The sequence below is a fragment of the Oryctolagus cuniculus genome, chromosome 2 (assembly GCF_051225735.1).
Source record: "Oryctolagus cuniculus isolate XC-2025 breed Fujian yellow rabbit chromosome 2, ASM5122573v1, whole genome shotgun sequence".
NCBI classification, from domain to species: domain Eukaryota; kingdom Metazoa; phylum Chordata; class Mammalia; order Lagomorpha; family Leporidae; genus Oryctolagus; species Oryctolagus cuniculus.
In genome coordinates, this window is record NC_142868.1 from 182184493 (window position 1) to 182204449 (window position 19957).

At 51.2% G+C, this 19957-nt stretch overlaps 1 protein-coding gene across 18 annotated transcripts in view; it reads left to right on the forward strand.

The window, feature by feature from the left end:
• The window catches only part of DTNB (dystrobrevin beta), a 248570-nt gene that overhangs the window by 153444 nt on the left and 75169 nt on the right, over positions 1–19957 (forward strand). For all 18 annotated transcript variants that reach the window (XM_051843168.3, XM_089326719.1, XM_051843163.3 and 15 more), the window contains one exon: positions 11847–11924. In XM_051843168.3, coding sequence (XP_051699128.1) covers positions 11847–11924 — 78 coding nt within the window. The remainder of the gene's footprint in view (positions 1–11846; positions 11925–19957) is intronic.

Consider the following 19957-nt stretch of genomic DNA (forward strand, 5'->3'; position numbering starts at 1 on the left):
GAATCAGGGCCGGGCTTCTCAAACCGAGAACTTACTGTTCCCCTGAGCGTTGGAATCGGAACGGCTCGTTCGATTATGCAGGTAATAATGCCTGAATTAGGAGTCTGGGATTTGATGTATCCCATGGTTTCAGAACCAGGTAGAAGCAGATTCCAGGACTGGTTCTGTCTTGTAACCTTGTAACCTTGAGCATGGTAATGACCCGCTGAGAACTCTGTTTTGTGGGTGTGGAGAATTCAGAGAACGTGTCTCCAGGCCCTGGTTCCTGGCTGTGCAGTGCCCACACTCAGCATATGCCCATGCCTACCTGCCCCTCCCAGCTCTCCCCAGGATTCCCAAAGAAAAAAAATAGGGCAGGTTTTGGCCTAGTAGTTAATGCTACTGGGGTTCTCGTCTTCACATAAGGAAGAATTCAGACGTGAGACGGAGAGCTGTGGTAAGCTTGCGAGCCACGTTTAATGAAGGGAAGTAATGAAGAGAGACCCCCGACCGACCAGTGGGACCAACCAGTGCGCGTCTCAGTGAAGAACTGAAGGCCCAGTCTACATTCAGACTGGAGTTTTTGTGGATGTCGGGGGCGGGGCCTCTTTCTCCTCCCTTTCTGGCGTATGGCTGGGTGGGGGGCTTTTTGGGTGTGGAATCCCTCCCAGAGCCTCCTGCTAGTCCCCTTGGTGAAGGGCGGATGAGATTCCGCTGAGCTGCCCCCAGGCTCTTGAGCAGGACTTCTGACATCCAGGGATTATTTCCTCGTCCCTTCACACAGAAATCCCCATTTTACTTTGGCCCCTCACACACACTCAGGCTCATGTCTACCTGGCTATCAGCAGTTAGGAAGGTGGTTGGTACACCCACATCTCATACCCATATCAGGGTGCCAGCTCCTGACTCCAGCTTCCTGCTAATACAGGCCCTGGGAAGCAGAGGTGATGGATGGCTTAAGTAATAGGGTTCTTGTCACCCTTGTGGGAGACCAGGGCCGAGTTCCTGGTCCTGGCTTCTGCTAGGCCCAGGCCAGCATATTGCAGACATCTGGGGAGTGAACAAGCAGATGGGAGAGAGTACTCTTTTTTTGTTTGTTTTTTTTTAAGATATATTTTATTTATTTGAAAGGCAGAGTTACAAAGAGAAGAGAGAAAGAGAGAGAGAAATCTTCTGTCCACTGGCTCACTCCCTAAATGTCTGCAACAGCCAAGGCTGGGCCAGGCTGAAGCCAGGATCCAGGAACTTCATCCCAGTCTCCCACATGGGTGCTGGGGCCCAAGCACTTGGGCCATCCTCTGCTGCTTTCCCAGACACGTTATCAGGGAGCTGAATTGGAAGTGGAGCAGCTGGGTGTTCCAACTGCGCCCATATGGGTTGCCGGCATTGCAGGCAACAGCTTAACCCCTTATGCCACAATGCTGGCCCCGAGAGCGCTCTTTCTCTCTCAAATGAGTAAAAAATTAAAATTAAAGTATGCAAAATATACCAAAAAATCCCCACACCATTTGTATTTTGTTGCACTGATATTTGTTTATGTCAAATGAAATGAAACTGATTCAGTCTTTGTTATAGGTGGTCTTACGTGATTTGGTTATTGACAGGTAGCATTGGATCTACAAGCCAGGGTACATTAAGCTTAAGGATCTGTTGTGCCTGTGACTGAGGACCATGAGGGCTGATTGGATTATAAGCTTTTTGTGGGCTGAGACAGTCTTCAACTTGCTCTGTTTCCTTTTTGTCAACTCTACTAACAGCTCTTGGCATGGATTTTTGACTGTGTGCTAAGGCCCAAGTTCACTTAAATAGAGCTCGTAATCAGAGAGGCTTTCTGGAAACGCTGAAATTTCAGGAGCTATTTTCTGATAAGAGAAGTGAGGAAGCATGACCTTGGCAAGTCTGAAGACATAGCAAGTTCTTGTGTTCCCAGTACGGTGGGGTGACCAGAGTTCACAGCAGTGTTGTGTGTCCTGTGTGAAGAACTGGGAGAACAGAGCTGGCGGCCTGCAAGCAGAGAGAAATGAGACGTGAAAGACCAGCTGGCCGCCTTGATTGCCCTGTGCTGCATGCAGGTGTCTCGATGCTGCACTGAAATCCTTGAAAAGGTACAAGTGTCGCATGTCACCAAAAATGTTAGCTAGAAAAGTGGTAAAGGCAGACTTTCTACAGAGACAAGTGTTTTATTTTTGAGGCTTATAATTGTTATTTACTTGAAAGGCAGGGGAATAGCAGAGAGAGAGAGAGAAATAGAGATCTTCCATCTGCTGATTTATTTCTCTATATGCCCACAACAGCCACTGCAGGGCCAGGCTGAAGCCAGGAGCCACGAACTCCATTTTGATGTCCGTGAGTGGCAAAGACCCAAATACTCGAGCCCTCATGGCTTTGCTCTCCGGGTGCACATCAGTGGGAGGTTGGATTGGAAGTGGAGGCAGACCTCCATCCCAGGCACTCTGAAATAGGATGTGGACGTCCCACTGTGCCACAAAGCTCATCCCAGTAAAATATTTCAAAAAAGAAAAAAGGATGGAGGCCGGTGCCATGGCTTACTTGGCTAATCCTCCGCCTGCGGCGCCGGCACACCGGGTTCTAGTCCCGGTTGGGGCACCAGTTCTGTCCCGGTTGCTCCTCTTCCAGTCCAGCTCTCTGCTGTGGCCTGGGAGTACAGTGAAGGATGATGGCCCAAATGCTTGGGTCCTGCACCCCATGGGAGACCAGGAGGATCAGATCAGCGCTATGTGCTGGCCATGGTGGCCATTTGGGGGGTGAACCAACGCAAAAAAAAAAAAAAAAAAAAAAAAAAAAAGGATGGAAGGTCTGGACCCAGATGATTTGAATTCAGATAGACGTTTATAGTACAGAGCTCTGGCGATGTGACAGAGAAAGAATAAGTCATCCAAAAGCCACACTGTTGGGCTATTCAGCATTATCAGAACTAGGATCTCACCTCACACTCTTGGTGTTTAATTTATAAGCCAAGTAAGTAGTCTTTAAGAAAGTGCTTTCCTGCAAGCATGGTAAGCAGAGGAGTTCAAGGCACTGCTCCAGAGTGACACGGGCGTGACACGGCAAGGGTTTGAGTCCCACATGTCCCACGATTCCCTTTTTGGTCTCAAGTACATTGCGTCTCTCCATCTGTAAAACAAAGATGATGATGTCCACCTCACAGGGTCGTTGTGAGGTGCATCTGAGGGAATCCCAGGGGAATGTTCAAACCGAGCCCGATGCATACTTGCCACTCTGGTTATCGCAGACGTCTCCCCCGCTGGTCTGTTCCTCAGCCACTGACAGTGGAAAAGGAGGGAAAGAATGACAGACCAAGTAGTAGACTGGAGTTAAGTCGCGAGGGTACACATGCATTTGTGGCAAGTCGACCCTCCAGCGAGGCTTGCTCCATTCTTGGAGAGTGGTCTCGCCAAAGCTGCATGTAAGAGACATTGCTACTTACGCACCCTCCACTCCTACGCACCCCACAGCGCGGCACTGGCCGAGAGCAGCAGTCACAGAGCCCCTCCTCCGCCCTGAGCCTGGTGCTGGAAATACCGTGATAAAAATGGCACGCAGGGTTATGACAGCTGACCTGGCTGCTCCAAGATGTCTGCTTGCTTTGGGGAATGGGGAGGGATGGCAGTGGGCCTGTCGGGAAGTTGTGCAGCTTCGGCTGTACTTGGACCATTCTGTGGCTGTTCTAAGAGTCCCAAGTTCTCGCTCTCGCTGCTCTACCCTTCCCTGTGAGTTCATGTACAGTTTGCTTCCCTAGGGGCAGCAAGAAATAATTTAGGCTCACTTTAGAGATCTGGCTCCCTGTGACGGGTTTTTGTTTTCACTTCATGATGTTTTTGTTGAAAGCATCTTTTTTACTGAGAATCAGGAAAGATTAAACTGGAAACACTGGGAGCAAGCAGGAGAAGTTCCCAGGGCTCCACTTTCCCTGTCACTTTGACTTATTTCCTGTGGATGTTTTGTTGTATGTCTTTTATGTTACTTAGTTGAGACTCTGCTGCATGTAGGTATAAATGAGTTTATCGTATTTTAGAGGGTTATTTTGAAGGTAAAACAAGGTATTGGAGGCTTTAACTGTGGTGTCAGATCTACATGTGTGTATCATATCCGACCTCAGTGTCTGATCTACACGTGTGTATCGGATCTGACCTCAGTGTCTGGTCTACGCGTGTGTATCGGATCTGACCTCAGTGTCTGGTCTACATGTGTGTATCGGATCTGACCTCAGTGTCTGGTCTACACGTGTGTATCAGATCTGACCACGGTGTCAGATCTACACGTGTGTATCAGATCTGACTGTGCTGTATGATCTACACGTGTGTATCAGATCTGACCGCGGGGTCTGATCTACGCATGTGTATCAGATCTGACCATGGTGTATTATCTACACGTGTGTATCGGATGTTCAATACCAGAACCGGGAACACAGTTTCAGTGACTTCATCCTTCTTTCTTGGTCACCTCCAGCTGATTCAAGTATCTCCGTAAGCATTATTTGTAACAGCTATGTCATATCCTGTAATTATGAATGTACCACAGTTTACTTCTCCCTTCCCGTAATCGGATGCTGGGGTTACTGCTGGAATTATCATATCATAAATAATGCTTTCCTGAATATTTGTTGACACAGATCTCTCTTTGCATTTCTGATTAATTCCCGGGGATAGATTCCTAGAGGGGGAATTACAGGGGCAGAGTGTCTGAATGGTTTTTGAAATTCTTGACTTTCTAGAAATCTGCCTTTAGCTTTTTACTTGCGCTTCTGGCTGGTGATAAGTTAAGGACACCCGTCAGAAAACCCTCTCCAGCCTGAAGGATGGCCTGTGCGAAGCTACTATTTTCTGCGTGGCACCAGAGCACAGCCAGATGAGAGGGAGGTGCCCTGTGTTGCCCGGTGCGGGCGGTGACTGCGGTTCCCAGGGAAGAACTCCCAGAGAGCAGCTTGCAGCTGTGACCAGGAGGAGGCCTCGCCAGTGTCAGCTGTGGGAATAAAATGCCGCGCCTCCCCTGGCTGTGGCCTCGAGGCTCCGTGATCCCTAGAGCCCACGCGTCCTGCATGTGGTCGTTCCCCAGCGGCGCTTTTAGGAGGTGGGGGGACCTTTCGGAGACGGGGCCGGTGGAAGGTCCTTGGTGGCCTCCCAGCACTGCGCCCTCGGCGGGCAGCTCGCACGAGGGTCCTTGTGAGGTCCAAGTCCGGCTTCCTGAATGGCCTGTGCTCCGCTGTCCCGCGAGGCCGTTCTGAAACTCTGCGTCTCACCGTTCAAAATGGCGAGCCGCTCTTTTCCTTCCTCCCTGGGGCCTTGTCCCGGTAGCTCCTTGTAGTAACGGGATGCTCACTAATACACTGTAAACATGTACAATTATAGCATATTAATAAAAAATATGTAAAACTCTTCTACAATGTAAAAAATTAGAAATTGTGTATTTTGTAAGTGGAAATTAATTTTCAATTTTAATATAAATTGTAACAAATTAATTTTGATACATATTTAATTTAAAACATTAATGTTTAAAAACATTTGCTTATTTATTTATTATTTGAAAGGCAGTGTTACTGAGAGAGGGGGAGAGACAGGGAGAGGGGCCGGGGCAGGCTGAAGCCAGGAGCCTGGAATTCCATCTGGTCTCCCACATGGGAGCAGGGGCCCAAGCACCTGGGCCATCCTCTGCTGCTTTCCCAGGTGCATTAGCAGGGAGCTGGATTGGAAGTGGAGCAGCCGGGACTCAAACCAGTACTGATAGGAGATGCTGGCATTGCAGACCTCAGCTTACCCTGTTGTGCCACAACACCAACCGCCAAAATACATTAGTTTTTAATATAAACTTCTTTAGAGTTTTTGTTTCTTTTTAAAATATGTTTTCAGTCTGCCTATTGATCTAATTGAAATCCTAATAGTTTTCTTATGAATTTATGTGATTCTGTTATGAAGTAAGGCATCTAATTCTTGCTGTGTCACATTTGTTTAGGTAGATCCTTAAATTTTATTTTCTTTTAAAGATTTATTTATTTATTTGAAAGAGTTACATAGAGGGAGAAACAGAGAGAGAGGTTTTCCATCTGCTGGTTCACTCCCCCAGATGGCCACAATGGCTAGGGCTGAGTCAGGCCGAAGCTAGAATCCAGGAGCTTCTTCCAGGTCCCCTACATGGGTGCAGGGGCCCAAGGACTTGGGCCATCTTCTTCTGCTTTCCCAGGCCATAGCAGAGAGCTGCATCGGAAGTGGAACAGCCAGGACTTGAACCAGCACCCATATGGGATGCCGGCACTGCAGGTGGCAGCTTTACCTGCCATGCTATAGCGCCAGCCGCTGTAATTTTCCATTGAAGAGAATCAGATCAAGCTTGACCAGGTTACTGAAACTGGAACACACTGCTTGGGGGTGGTAGGGAGGGGACTACTGTAATTATTTGTTCCTAATTTTTCTTCATAGGATTTAAGTTTTTCATAGTTTTTATTTTTACCCCAAGAACCTGGCACAGCACCTGCCACTTTGTAAAAACACAACAAATATTTAATAAATGGAAGAAATATACAGTTCTGTATAATCAACCTGTTCTGGAAGATTTTTTTTTAATTTAAAAAAAATTTTTTTTATTTTTTGACAGGCAGAGTGGACAGTGAGAGAGACAGAGAAAAGTCTTCCTTTTCCATTGGTTCACCCCCAATGGCCACTGTGGCCGGTGCACCACGCTGATCCGAAGCCAGGAGCCAGGTGCCTCTCCTGGTCTCCCTTGTGGGTGCAGGGCCCAACCATTTGGGCCATCCTCCACTGCACTCCCGGACCACAGCAGAGAGCTGGACTGGAAGAGGAGTGACCGGGACAGAATCCGGTGCCCCAACTGGGACTAGAACCCAGTGTGCCGGCGCCGTAGGCAGAGGATTAGCCTATTGAGCCATGGCACCGGCCCTGGAAGATTTTTAAGAGATGTTAGTCTGGCCGGCGCCGCGGCTCACTAGGCTAATCCTCCGCCTAGCGGCGCCGGCACACCGGGTTCTAGTCCCGGTCAGGGCGCCGGATTCTGTCCCGGTTGCCCCTCTTCCAGGCCAGCCCTCTGCTGTGGCCAGGGAGTGCAGTGGAGGATGGCCCAAGTGCTTGGGCTCTGCACCCCATGGGAGACCAGGAAAAGCACCTGGCTCCTGGCTCCTGCCATCGGATCAGCGCAGTGCGCCGGCCGCAGCGCGCCGGCCGCGGCGGCCATTGGAGGGTGAACCAACGGCAAAGGAAGACCTTTCTCTCTGTCTCTCTCTCTCACTGTCCACTCTGCCTGTCAAAAAAAAAAAAAAAAAAAAAAAAAAAAAAAAAAAAAAAAGAGAGAGAGAGATATGTTAGTCTGTATCCCAGAGCATCCTTTGGAGTGAACTATGTGAAACAGCCTGGTTCCAGTAGGTTAAATGTTGACTTTGTTACAGGGCATGTGTCTGCCCACAGTCCTGAGGCTCTCCACCTGCTATCTCGGCCACCCTCTTGTTGGGTGTTTTCCCAGACCTGCCCTGTTCCCCCTAGAACCGCACAAACGTGCCTTTGTGGTGAGCAGAACACTCAGACAAACAGCTGCCTCTTCAGTGGTGACTCTTGACCATTGCACCCAGGCTCTTTCCTCTTGTTCTCAACAGCTTCCCAGACATCCACTCACCTGTGCCTAATAACACTTCAGACTCAGCAGACTCAGAATGAAACCCACGGTCACCCTTGCTTTCCTGCCCTCTGCCCCCACCAATCCAACACCCAATACTCGGCCATCTGCCCTGGAGCCAAGTCCAAAATCTCAGTTATTCTTCTCTCCTTGACTCTGCTTAATCAGTCACTGTGGTTCATCTGTGCCACCCTGCATGGTACCGACTGTGCCCCGACTCCACCATCACTGCCCACCCTCGTAATCACGGGTCTGGATGGTTGCTGTAACCTGTGTCTGGTCTCCCAGCTTCCGTCCCTTCCTCCCACCAAATCCATCCTACATAAACGATTGTTAAATGGGGGGATGTGCCTTAGAAGGATCTCTTTGCCCCTACAGATGCAGATCCACTAATTGAGAATAGGTCTTGGGTATCTTGTTTTATAACACAATTGCCAGGTCACTTCTGTGCATACCCCTGATTTTTATCATATTCTACAAGTTTCTAGAATTATCTTGTAAAATCCTGACTGAAAGGGCAGATGTTCGGTGTAGCAGTTAAGCTGCTATTTTGGATGCCTGGGTTTGAGTCCCAGCTTCACTCCTGATTTCAGCTTCCTGCTACTCCTCACCCTGGGAGGCAGCAGGTGATGGCCCAAGCACTTGGGTCCCTGCCACCTATGTGGAAGACCCAGATTAAATTCCTGGCTCCTGACTTTGGCCTGGCAGTATTTGTGGAGTGAACCAGCAGGTGGAGGATCTCTGCCTCTCTCTCCCCCCCATTTCCCCTGTCCCCCTTTCCCCCCTCCCTCCCTTTCTCCTTCCTCCCCCTCTCCCTCCCTCCCTCCCTCTATTTCAAATAAACACAAATTCAAAATAAATAGAAATAACTAAAAACCCAACTATGGTCACATCAGTTTTTTGGCTTCCCCCACTGCCTACCTTGTGAAGTCAGACTCCTTAACTTGTGATGCAATAAGTTTCGTTCACATCCTGACCCTTTGTGTACTGATCCGATGTATTTTCAGCTACTCCTCAAAAGTGGTCCTTGAGGCTTAGTCCTTGGACTAACCAGATATGTTACACAGCCCAGTAAACCACGGAGGTTTGGAATCTGTGTGTTTTCAGACCAGGGAGGGTGCCCTTAGTGGTGATGTTTTTGCATCTGGAAGCTGCTGCTCATTACTTCCCTGGCCGTGCTTCCCCTCACTCCTGCAAGCAGGAGTTTATTTATTCAAAAGGTTGGGTGAGAGACACAGAAAGAGAGGTCTTCCATCCACTGGTTCACTCCCCAGATGGCCCCAGTAGCCAAGGCTGGGCCGACCTGAAGTCAGGAGCCAAGAACTCCGTCTGGGTCTCCCACATGGGCAGGAACTCAAGTACCCAAGCCATTTATCTGCTGCTTGCCAGGCACATTAGTAGGGAGCTGGACCAGAAGCGGAGCAGCTGGGATGCCACAGTTGCAAGCAGCAGCTTAACTCACCATCTTACAACACTGGCCCATCCAAGTCTTTACAACTGCCTTCTCTGACTAGCTGATTTCCTGCTACCTGTATCATCCATCTGCTTCTGCAGCCGCCAAATGGGGGTGGGGGGTGGGGGTGGAGCACATCTTAGCAACAGAGAAAGAACCTAACAAACTTCTGGTCCAGAGAATGCTTGGTAGCCTTTCTGATGTCCTGGAACTCAGCATCCAGAGAGACCTCGCTGAGATTGTCACCAGAGGAAGACACGTGCTACCTGGAGACGTGTTCAGCGTGTTCAGCTGGTTTTAAGTGTTGAAGATCAACAAAACAAAGCTGATGAGCATGCCCATTTTTCTGTTGTCCTAAGTTCCTGTAACTTGTGCCATCAGCGTCTTGAAGTCGTCTTTCAGCTGTGAACCATGAAGGCTTTCGGGGCGTGGGCAGTCATTCTGGGTGTGTGACAGCCAAGCGTGCACCTGCACTGTTGGCTTCCCCAGCAAACCGTGGCTCTCGTGGCAGTCCTGCCGTGAAGGCCTTTCCATCTCGAGCGACATGCCCTTGGCTCTCAAGCAAAACATGTTAGGAGTTCAGACAGGGTTTGCAATTTGGGGGCAAGTATGATGAGGGTACAGGGCAGACTGTAGTTACTGCTGTCTGATTTTGAATCCTACAGAAAGGCATCTCTGTGCTAAATAGTTGAACATCTGATAACGATGATTATTACAGATACTTTTGTGGCATCAGACCAAACACTATAAATCATGAAATTTTATCACATGGACCCATGTTTAAAGAATTTATAAAACTGTCCCATTGTCATTTTTCCTCTGAATGTAAGAAGGAAAATTGAATGCAGTCGTTATCTTTAATATTGAGATACACTGAATAACTGGCATTCGTTTTGAAAGTCACACGAAAATGTCCTTATCTTATTTTGGGTATGGGTTGCTAATAAAAAAGCCAATACATTAAGGCAGCAAAGGCCATTTGGTTTCCAGGACCAGAATGAGCCAATGCCCTGAGTGTGGCAACTTGTGACGCTGAGTTTGGACCTTGGGCTGCACTTGCTCCTTGCTCCAGTCGGACAACTGATTTAAAAGAACCAGAGGCAAAAAACAATTTTAACATAGGAGGAAGCTCGCCTTGATGTTTACCTCCATCGTCTCTCAGACTAAAACAGTTGACTCAATGATTATGACTCAGCCGAGACAAGCACGTGAATAGATTTGAAAGTTTTGGGTCGGGGGAGATTGGGTGTCTCTAAAGACAGGTAGTCAAAGATAACTTGGGGTCAGATTCTAGCCTGGAAAGACACATCTTAATTCTGACTATCTTTCTTAGGGAGTTGTCAACACAAAGTGAGGAATGTAAAACAATAAGCATAGTATTATAGCTTGAAAATTAAGGGACCTAAATCTGTTCCTTGCAAATTATTTTCTATCCTGGATCTTCTCCAGTAAATGGGAAACTTTTTTTTTTTGACAGGCAGAGTGGATAGTGAGAGAGAGAAAGGTCTTCCTTCCGTTGATTCACCCTCCAATGGCCGCCGCGGCTGGTGCGCTGCAGCCAGCGCACCGCGCTAATCCAATGGCAGGAGCCAGGTGCTTCTCGTGGTCTCCCATGGGGTGCAGGGCCCAAGCACTTGGGCCATCCTCCACTGCACTCCCTGGCCACAGCAGAGGGCTGGCCTGGAAGAGGGGCAACCGGGACAGAATCCGGCGCCCTGACCGAGACTAGAACCTGGTGTGCCGGTGCCGCAAGGTGGAGGATTAGCCTAGTGGGCCGCGGTGCCGGCCGGAAACATTTTTTTTTAAAAAACCCCACCTAGAAATGAATTAAAACAAAAGCAAGGGGCCGGCGTTGGTGGCTCAGTGGGTTAAATCGCTGCATGCAGTGCCAGGATCCCGTATGAGCTCTGTTCAAGTCTCGGCTGCTCCGCTTCCACTCAGCTCCCTGCTGTGGCCTGGGAAAGCAGATGACCCAAGTGCTTGGGCCCTGCCATCCACTTGGTAGACCCGGACAGAGCTCCAGGCTCCTGGCTTCGGCCTGGCCCAGCCCTGGCCATCATGGCCATTTGGGAGTGAACCAGCAGATGAAAGATTCTCCCTCTCCCTCTCCCTCTGTCTACATAGAAAGCGACTGTGGCAGCATGTTAAAAATTATTAAATCTTAAAAACTGAAAAAAAAAAGTTAACAAAAAGAAAGAGAACCAGCAGCTGGAGACAAGTAACCCAAAGTGCTTACCTTCCAACTGAGACCTGGCTTAGGTTAGAAAAGACAGCATTCCGAGTAGGGTGCGGATTCATTGCCAAGATTCTACCAAAGAATTAAAAGCGTGAGCTCTGGAGTTTCACATTTTGATTTAGTGTGTGGCGGTTTGTTGGGGAGAAAAGATCACAACCTAACTCTGTGGGCAGGCAGCGAGTCTGACTGAGGCGCAGCAAAGGCGGGTGACCTTCTCGATGCACAACGGCCAGGCACCGGCCATCTGCTGCCTCGACACAGCAGGATGAACTGAGTGTCAGGATTCAGGTTCCTGTGCACCAGGTGTCAGAGCAGAAGCCGCCAATGCCACACCCTCTGGTCGTTGTTCATGGCTAGTTGCTACCCCCAGCTGCCCGGTGGCTGGCAAGAGAGAGCGGCTCCCTGTGGTCCCGCTGTGCTTGGCAGGAATGACAGCTGGTCCTGGGCCTTACTATGTTTTCCCTGTCTCCCCTGATCATGTTGGGCATAAGTAATAATGTTAATAACATATAATAATAATAGCCATGTCTTTTCTTTCAGTCCTCCCCGCCCTCTGACTAATATGAATGACACCGTGGTTAGCCACACGTCCTCCGGAGTGCCCACGCCCACCAAGAGGTATGTAGCCTCCTCCCTTGGCAATGACCCACAGCGCCCCCCACAGGAGTTCCGGAGAAGCAAAGTGGCCCCAGTGCCCGCAGGACTGTCCTGCCCGCCCCTCCGTGACTGTCTCGGAACAGGATTTCTGCTCCCGCTCTTGTGCATCCCCTGCGGACTCACATAGAGAGCAGCCGGTCTGGCCTGCGTGGCTCCTGGGGCGAAGGTGTCGTCGGTGACAAGAGCGACAGAGGCAGACATGGGAGGCAGGGCTGAGATGGTTTTGTCACCATGAAAAGTGTTCTTGATCATCCTGAGTGTCAGCAGGTTTGCCTTTGAGTTCTGTGAGCCTCAGAGCCCATTCCTGCTTTCTGGTGGGATTCTGTAAATTGAATTAATCCCTGGGAAAACATCCGCCTTGATCGTTCTGCATCCTGTTTATGAACGTGGAAGTCGAGAAGCCTGGGCCCTCTCTCAGTTACACAGGGGTTTGCTTCAGGGTCCTTCAGAGCAGAAGTGCTGTGGACTCCTCTCTCCTCTGTGTTTAATTTACCCTTCTCCAAGATTCTCTTAGGCAGGGTTTAACAGAACTGTGTAAGACGGCTTAATTTCTGTGTGATCTAAGCTGTTCATGACGAGAGCAGAGAATTCTAAGACTCATTGCTCAAAAAGAAAGGTCCACAAAGACATTCCATCCATACCCCACCCCACCCCGCCTTCCCACCTTTCCTGGAGAAAAAATGCTGTGTGCCCCGTGTACCAGTCAATGGCTTTAGATGGTCCAGCTCCAGCCATTGCAGCCATCTGGGGAGTGAACCAGTGGATGGAAGACCTCTCTCTACCTCTGCCTCTTCTTCTCTGTAACTGACTTTTCAAATAAATCAATAAATATTAAAAAAAAAAAAAAAAAGGAGAAGAAGGAGGGAGGGAGGGAAAAGAAAGAAATGCACATGCCCTGGGCTGCATGTGACCCAGCAAACAGGAGTCTCCGAGGCCGGATCCTGCAGTTTAGACAATCCTCCACGTTTTAGACAAGTGTTCCAGTGATTGTCATCATCAAGCAGGCTTGGTGGCCTTGGGAGGAAGCTAAGGTGTCAGCGGTGGGGCTCCCGGCAAGAGGGGACTCGGGCTCAGCAGAGCAACCTGACGGGACGACCGTGTCGGCCTGGAAGCCGGGACACTGAGCCAGGAGCACCCGCTGACAGCCTCGTGGGGACAGGGCTAGCGCAGACGGCCGGACCGCTTCCTTCAAGGGTGGTGCAGCAGGGTGCAGGTGCTGGGGCCAGACTGTCTTGCCTTGAATCCTGGTTCTCACCTGACCTTGAACACGTTTCTCTAGCTTTTTTTAAAAAAATTATTTTATTTATTTGAAAGGCAGAGAGAGAGAGAGAGAGATCTTCTATCCATTGGTTTACTCTCTAAACATCTGCAGCTGGAGCTGGGCCAGACCAAAGCCAGGAGCCAGGAGCCGCATCCAGGTCTCCTATATGGGTGTCAGGGGCCCAAGCACTTGGACCATCTTCTGCTGCTCGCCCAGACACATTAGCAGGGAGCTGGGTCAGAAGTGGAGCAGCTGGGAGTCAGTGCTCATGTGTGATCCTGGCATTGCAGCTGGCAGTTCAACCCACTACTTCACAATGTCAGCCCCCATCTTCAGCTTTTACCTATAAATTGGGGACAGTGAGATCTATCTTGAAGGGTTTATGTGAGCATTTACTATATTGCTTGTATTGGAACGAGAGAATAAGTGAGAGAAACACAGAATAATTCACGAGTAACGCCCTCTCATGGAGGAACCAAGACACTGTATGAGCACTTCAACCTCTCCCACCTGCCTAGGTTTTACAGCACCCCTTGCTTCTGTAGTTTTATGTTAAACACCCACAGCATCCAGCCCTAGACGCCGAGTCCAGGATGTTTCTGTTTCAGAGCCAGGAGGACAAGGTGAGGAATTGAAAAAACCCACCCCGTAGGTTTCCTGTTAACTTGAGGAGCACCATACATTAAGTAGGGTTTCACTGCATCTGAGGTTTTTTTTTTTTAAGATTTTATTTATTTTATTTGAAAGGTAGAGTTACAGACAGTGAGAGGCAGAGACAGAGAGAGAGAGGTCTTCCTTCCATTGGTTCACTCCCCAGCTGACCACAATGGCCGGAGCTGCGCCGATCCGAAGCCAGGAGCCAGGAGCTTCTTCCTGGTCTCCCATGTGGGTGCAGAGGTCCAAGCACTTGGGCCATCTTTTACTGCTTTCCCAGGCCATAGCAGAGAGCTGGATGGGAAGTGGAGCAGTCAGGACTAGAACCGGCACCCATATGGGATGCCAGCACCACGGGCAGAGGATTAACCTGCTGTGCCATGGCGCTGGCCCCTGCATCTGAGTTCTTCTCTTCGTTTGCCATGTTAGCACTCGTGCTGAGCAACGGGGCGGCAGATGGGATGTGCCACACTCAGTGACTGACAGGAGCTGCCGGATGTCAGAGGGCGCATCTCTCTGGCCAGCATTTTCCTGCCTGACAAGACAGAAAGAAGGGACTGGGAAGCAATGCAATACTGAACACAGCTGCCTCGGCAGAAGGACTAACCTTTAGGCTCCATTCTTTGAAAAGAATGTTTACTTACTCATTTTCATCTATGTGAAAGGCAGAGCAACAGAGAAAGAGGAGAGAGATTTTCTGTTTACTGGTTCACTCCCCCAAATGCCTGCATCTGTCAGGGTTAGGCCAAGCTAAAGCCAGGGTCCTGGATCTGAATCCATGTCTTTCACATAGGTGGCAGGGACCCGAGTACTGGCGCCACCACCTGCTCCCTCCCAGGGTGTGCGTTAGCAGGAAGCTGGATCGAGAGCAGAGCCAGAACTTGAACCCAGGCACTGCAGTACAGGCGGTGGGCTCCCCAGGTGGTCCCTTAAGCACTGCACCAAACACCTACTCATGTTGCATTTTTGTAAAGTCATAAACCTTGGCCGGCGCCGCAGCTCACTTGGCTAATCCTCCGCCTGTGGCACCGGCACCCCGGGTTCTAGTCCCAGTTGGGGTGCCGGATTCTGTCCCCGTTGCCCCTCTTCCAGTCCAGCTCTCTGCTGTGGCCCGGGAGTGCAGTGGAGGATGGCCCAAGTGCTTGGGCCCTGCACCCGCATGGGAGACCAGGAGGAAGCACCTGGCTCCTGGCTCCTGGCTTTGGATCTGCGCAGCGCCATTTTGGGGGTGAACCAATGGCAAAGGAAGACCTTTCTCTCTGTCTCTCTCTCTCTCTCTCACTGTCTAACTCTGCCTGTAAAAAAAAAAAAAAAAAAAAAAAAAAAAAGGAAAAATAAGTCATAAACCTTATATTCAGGCCAATATGGGAAACAATGTTAACTTTTTAAAAATTTATATTGTGTTCTAAAGCTTTAGCTTTAGTAACTGGTAAATAAAACCTTTACAGCCATGTGGGAATTTGGTGTGACTTTGGCAATAACAAAAACCTCCATAAGGAATCCTTTTTGCTTTGTGCATTTAGTTGGTATTTGTTACAGCTCTTGCAGTGTCAGGTCTTCAGATCTGATTTTCAAGGCAGTAACCCACAAGGCATAGGCAAGCGCAGGAAGGAAGGGACATCAGGTGAGCAAGGATCCCAGAGCAGCTGGGGCCGGCGCTGTGGCGCAGTGGGTTAAAGCCCTGGCCTGAAGCACCGGCATCCCATATGGACCGCCTTCCACTGCTTTCCCAGGCACATTAGCAGAGATCTGGGTTGGAAGTGGAGCAGCTGAGATGAACTGGTGCCCATATGGGATGCTGGCATTGCAAGCGGCAGCTTAACTTGCTGCACCACAACGTGGGCCCGACTGCCAGGGATCTTAAGAGCAGGATCTTGTCAGTTAGGGCTCTTTTACTGTAACATGTGCTTCACAAGAAGGACCAGAAGCTATCACCGTGTAAACATCACTTCTGAGCTGCAGAAGCAACCCCGTGAAGGGCTGAGTTGTGCGCCAGCATGAACGTGGCTTCTGGACTGAGCTCAAAGGCTGTTAACTCGTCAGCCGCGGAGCAGAGAAGCCCAACAAGGACTGCTCTCTGCTGGCTGCTTCAGTTCAGAAAGAGGAGGGCCACAGAGATGTCGGGGAAACTGAGAAGGGAAGCAGGAAACTGGTCAGGCCAGAAGCAGCCACCGTCCACCGACTCGCCTCCCAGCTGTGAAATGAGGAATATAGCATTCATTGACGAGCAAGAACGCAGGAGGGTTTCCAGAAACAACAGCACCTGTGACTTCTCAGGAACTGTGTTGTGAAAGAGGGAAAGGCAGTCATTGGAAACGAACCCGTACTTGCCGGGAACGGCAGGGCCCTCGCTGCAGCAGGTGTCGGAGGCCCGGAGTCCGCTTCCAGTCAAGGTTGTAAACCCTGCCCCGTTTCAAACTCAGCAGTACAGACAAAAAGCTCGGCCGTCTCCAAGTCCATGCTTAAAAAGTGGAGTCTGAAAACTTGAAGCGAAAAAAAACTTGAAGCGGACAGAAGCATCGGAGCAGCAGCCTCCTCGTCCCCCCGTCAGGCGCAAGGTCCCGAGCTCGAGCAGGTGGCAGGCATGACAGGTGTTGCGGGAGAGCGCGCAGGGCCGGGGTGGGCAGGTTCGGAATTGGTGCTTGTGGGATGCGAGGGTGCAGAGACTGTGGATCTGGGAAATGGAGGTGGGCCCTGTAGGTTTTGGGTGTGGGGGGCTGAGGAAAAAGGTGGCCAGGCTGCCTCCTGACTCGAGTTACTGCACTTGTGACCAAAGAGGACAATTCTGACCAGAAGAAGCAAAGTCAGCTCGATTATAGGATCCCGTGGGACATGGAGGGGTCAAGCCACAGCGAGTTCCTGTCACCCAGATGCTCCAGCTCCCTGGGATAGCAGCAGCGGGCGTGTGAGTGGCCAGTAGAGCCTGCCACGCACACACAGCCTTCTCTCTGCCAGCCTGCACGCTCCTGCCCCTTGTCTCTCTCTCCACCGTCTCTTTCTCTGGGGCATTTCAAAAAGTCCATGGAAAAGAGACTAGACGCCTTCTCTTTCATTAGGGTTTCTTAGCCTAGTTTCACAGATGCCCTGAGGCTTTTAAGTGGAAACACCCCTTAACCTCGTCTCCTCTCGAGGTGTTAACTCAGTACCGTGGCTGCACGTGTAGCAAAGGTTCCTGAGGCAGGGCTGGGGTCCTGTGCAGCCAGCTTAGACCCACGGCGTTTAATCGTAGATGTTTTCCTCTCCTTTTAATATCAAACTTTAAAAACACCCCGGCTTACCTTGGCCAGTAAAGCAGACGTTTAAAGAAAATCCGTGCTGAGACATGTCTGCCCTTTGTCAGGACACCCCAGTCTACTGCCCACTTCGCCCCAACCCCAGTCTTCTTGCAGCCAGAGGGAGGGCTCCGCGAGGCAAGGCGGCTATCCTGGTAAGGCCGCTCCTTTCTGCACCACCTCTAGGAGCACGGAAGTGCAGTGTGCTACCCAGGACAGGAGCCGCCAGCCGCCCGTGCCCGCTGAGCCTGGACCCGTGGCTGAGTCTGTTGGAGTTGGCATTCACAAGCCATGTGCAGCTGGCGGCGGCAGCTCCTCCAGGAGACACTGCTGCTGCCTCAGCGCGGCTCTCCAGCCACTCCCGGGCCGACCCTCGCTGGCCTGCACAGCCTCCCTCTCCACCTGCAACTGCTCTCAGAAGCACCTGAATCTCTTGCAGTTCCCCCAGCAGCTTGCTGCTTACGCCACGTCTGCCTGGAGTACCTCCCGTCTCCCTGCCTCTGTCGTCTAATTCTTCCTCCTCGGTTAGTTCAGGAAGCCCTCCTGGACACCTGTTCGTTCTCCTGCTGTGATCCAGAGCGTCTTAGATGCATCATTGCATTACAGTTACCTTCCAGACAGCGAGGGCTCCCCAGGCCTTATTCAGGGACAGTCCCCTCTCTCTAGCACCTCCTGTGCTCGGGGAGCGCTTTGCTTTCCCAGCTATTTCAAGCCTGTTTATTCTACCCAGATCAGAGAAATAAACTAGAAGGAAGCTATTCTGTTTTACACACACACACACACACACACACACACACTATTGCATGACATTACATATGGGAAGACTGATGGCTGGAATTTTATGTGAATTAAGCCCAACCATTGATTGGCAAAGGGTGCTTAACCTCACTGAGCTTACGTAAGGAAGAGGAGGCATAGATAGGGAGCCCGGAGAGAAGCAGCAGCGGTACGTGTTTTCTCTCTCATTACGATTTTTATTTGGTAAGGATTTTTTTATATTGGGAAGGAGGTCATTGGGCAAATTCAGGACTGCCACCCCCTCCCCATTCCACCAGGATGGGGCTCCAGGTAGAAAGGGGCAGTGCTGGACAACGTAGTGCGGCGCGGGCACACAGGCAGGGAGCGGTGAGCGGATTTCTTCCCCCGACTCCCCCCATTCCTGGTAGGACATGGTCTTTGAGGGAGGTGCGGTGAGGGCGTCTCAGAGCTCTGTGAAGCTGCGGCTCTGCACTCACGCCTGCCACCCTGCTGCTTGTGGTGGCAGCGGGAGACTGCCCTCAGTTACTGTTGTATCACCCTGGGACACAAGAGCTCCGCTGGGAAATGTGTGGCCCTCGGTGCCACCCCCTGCTCTGCACTCACACCAGGGCCTCCTGGCCGCAGTCACATGATTCTGTGTGCCTGGGCTTTATAGTTAGTTAGTTACTTGTTTATTTGAAAAGGAGAGACAGATGTTTTCACTTACGTGTGTGTGACCTGGGACAACCACCTTCCCTGGCAAACCCACGTCTCCTCCTCTGCTTCATCGCCGAGAAGGGCAGCGTGGTCCACCTCTCACCAGAGCCAGAAACGGGAATCTTCTGAGTTCCTCGTCTCTTCCCTGCTACCACGCAACCAGCTAGTTGCTAAGTCACTGGTTTTTATCTTTATTGCAGTATAATTTATGTACAGAAAATTCGCCAAGTGTTTACTTTGATGAGTTTAGACATGTGTGCACAGCTTCACACGTCACAACTGACTTTTTTTCCCTCTGAATATCTCGTCACTGTGCTCCAAGCCCCCGCCCCCGCCAGAGCCGCCTCCCAGAGCCCTTGGGCTTCTCCTCTGCCCCCCTGCTCCCACCAGAGCCCCCTCCCAGAATCCCTGAGTTTCTCCTTTGCCCCCCTACCCCCACCAGAGCCCCCTCCCAGAGCCCCTAGGCTTCTCCTCTGCCCCCCCCGCCCCCACCAGAGCCCCCTCCCAGAATCCCTGGCTTCTCATCTGCCCCCCCGCCCCCACCAGAGCCCCCTCCCAGAATCCCTGAGTTTCTCCTCTGCCCCCTGCCCCCACCAGAGCCCCCTCCCAGAATCCCTGAGTTTCTCCTCTGCCCCCCTGCCGCCGCCAGAGCCCCCTCCCAGAGCCCCTAGGCTTCTCCTCTGCCCCCCGCCCCCACCAGAGCCCCCTCCCCGAGCCCCTGGCTTCTCCTCTGCCCCCCCGCCCCCACCAGAGCCCCCTTCCGAGCCCCTGGCTTCTCTGCCACCACCAGAGCCCCCTCTCATAATCCCTGGGCTTCTCTTCTGCCCCCCCCACCAGAGCCCCCTCCCAGAGCCCCTGGGCTTCTCTTCTGCCCCACCCCCACCCCGCCGGAGCCCCCTCCCTAGCCCCTGGGCTTCTCTGCCCCCACCTCGTCTCCCTCTTGCACTGTAGATGCTCATCTTGCAGCAGCTGTGTCTGGTCCTGACATTCCTCTGCTTTCGACGCAGGAACACCTGTCACTCCAGTTCTTTCCTTTGGCTGTCGGGCCTTTCAGAGCTCCCTGGTTGTCTCCCCAGCCCCGTTTTCCCGTGCTGTCCCCTGCCTTGCAAGCTTCAGTCATCCTGGAGCCTGCTCGGTGCCCAGAACGTAAGAAAGCCCTCTCCCCTTGGAGGAGAGGAGTTCCCACAGCACTCCCTCTGCCTGGAGCCTTGCTGACCACCATTCGTCATCCACGCCTCACTGGAACGTGACTTTCTGGGGGAGGACCTCTCTGAGGTCCTGGATTAGGTGCTGACTCTTGTTATGATATCCCTCAAACTTTTTTAGTTACTTTGCATGTTATTTCAAAGGTT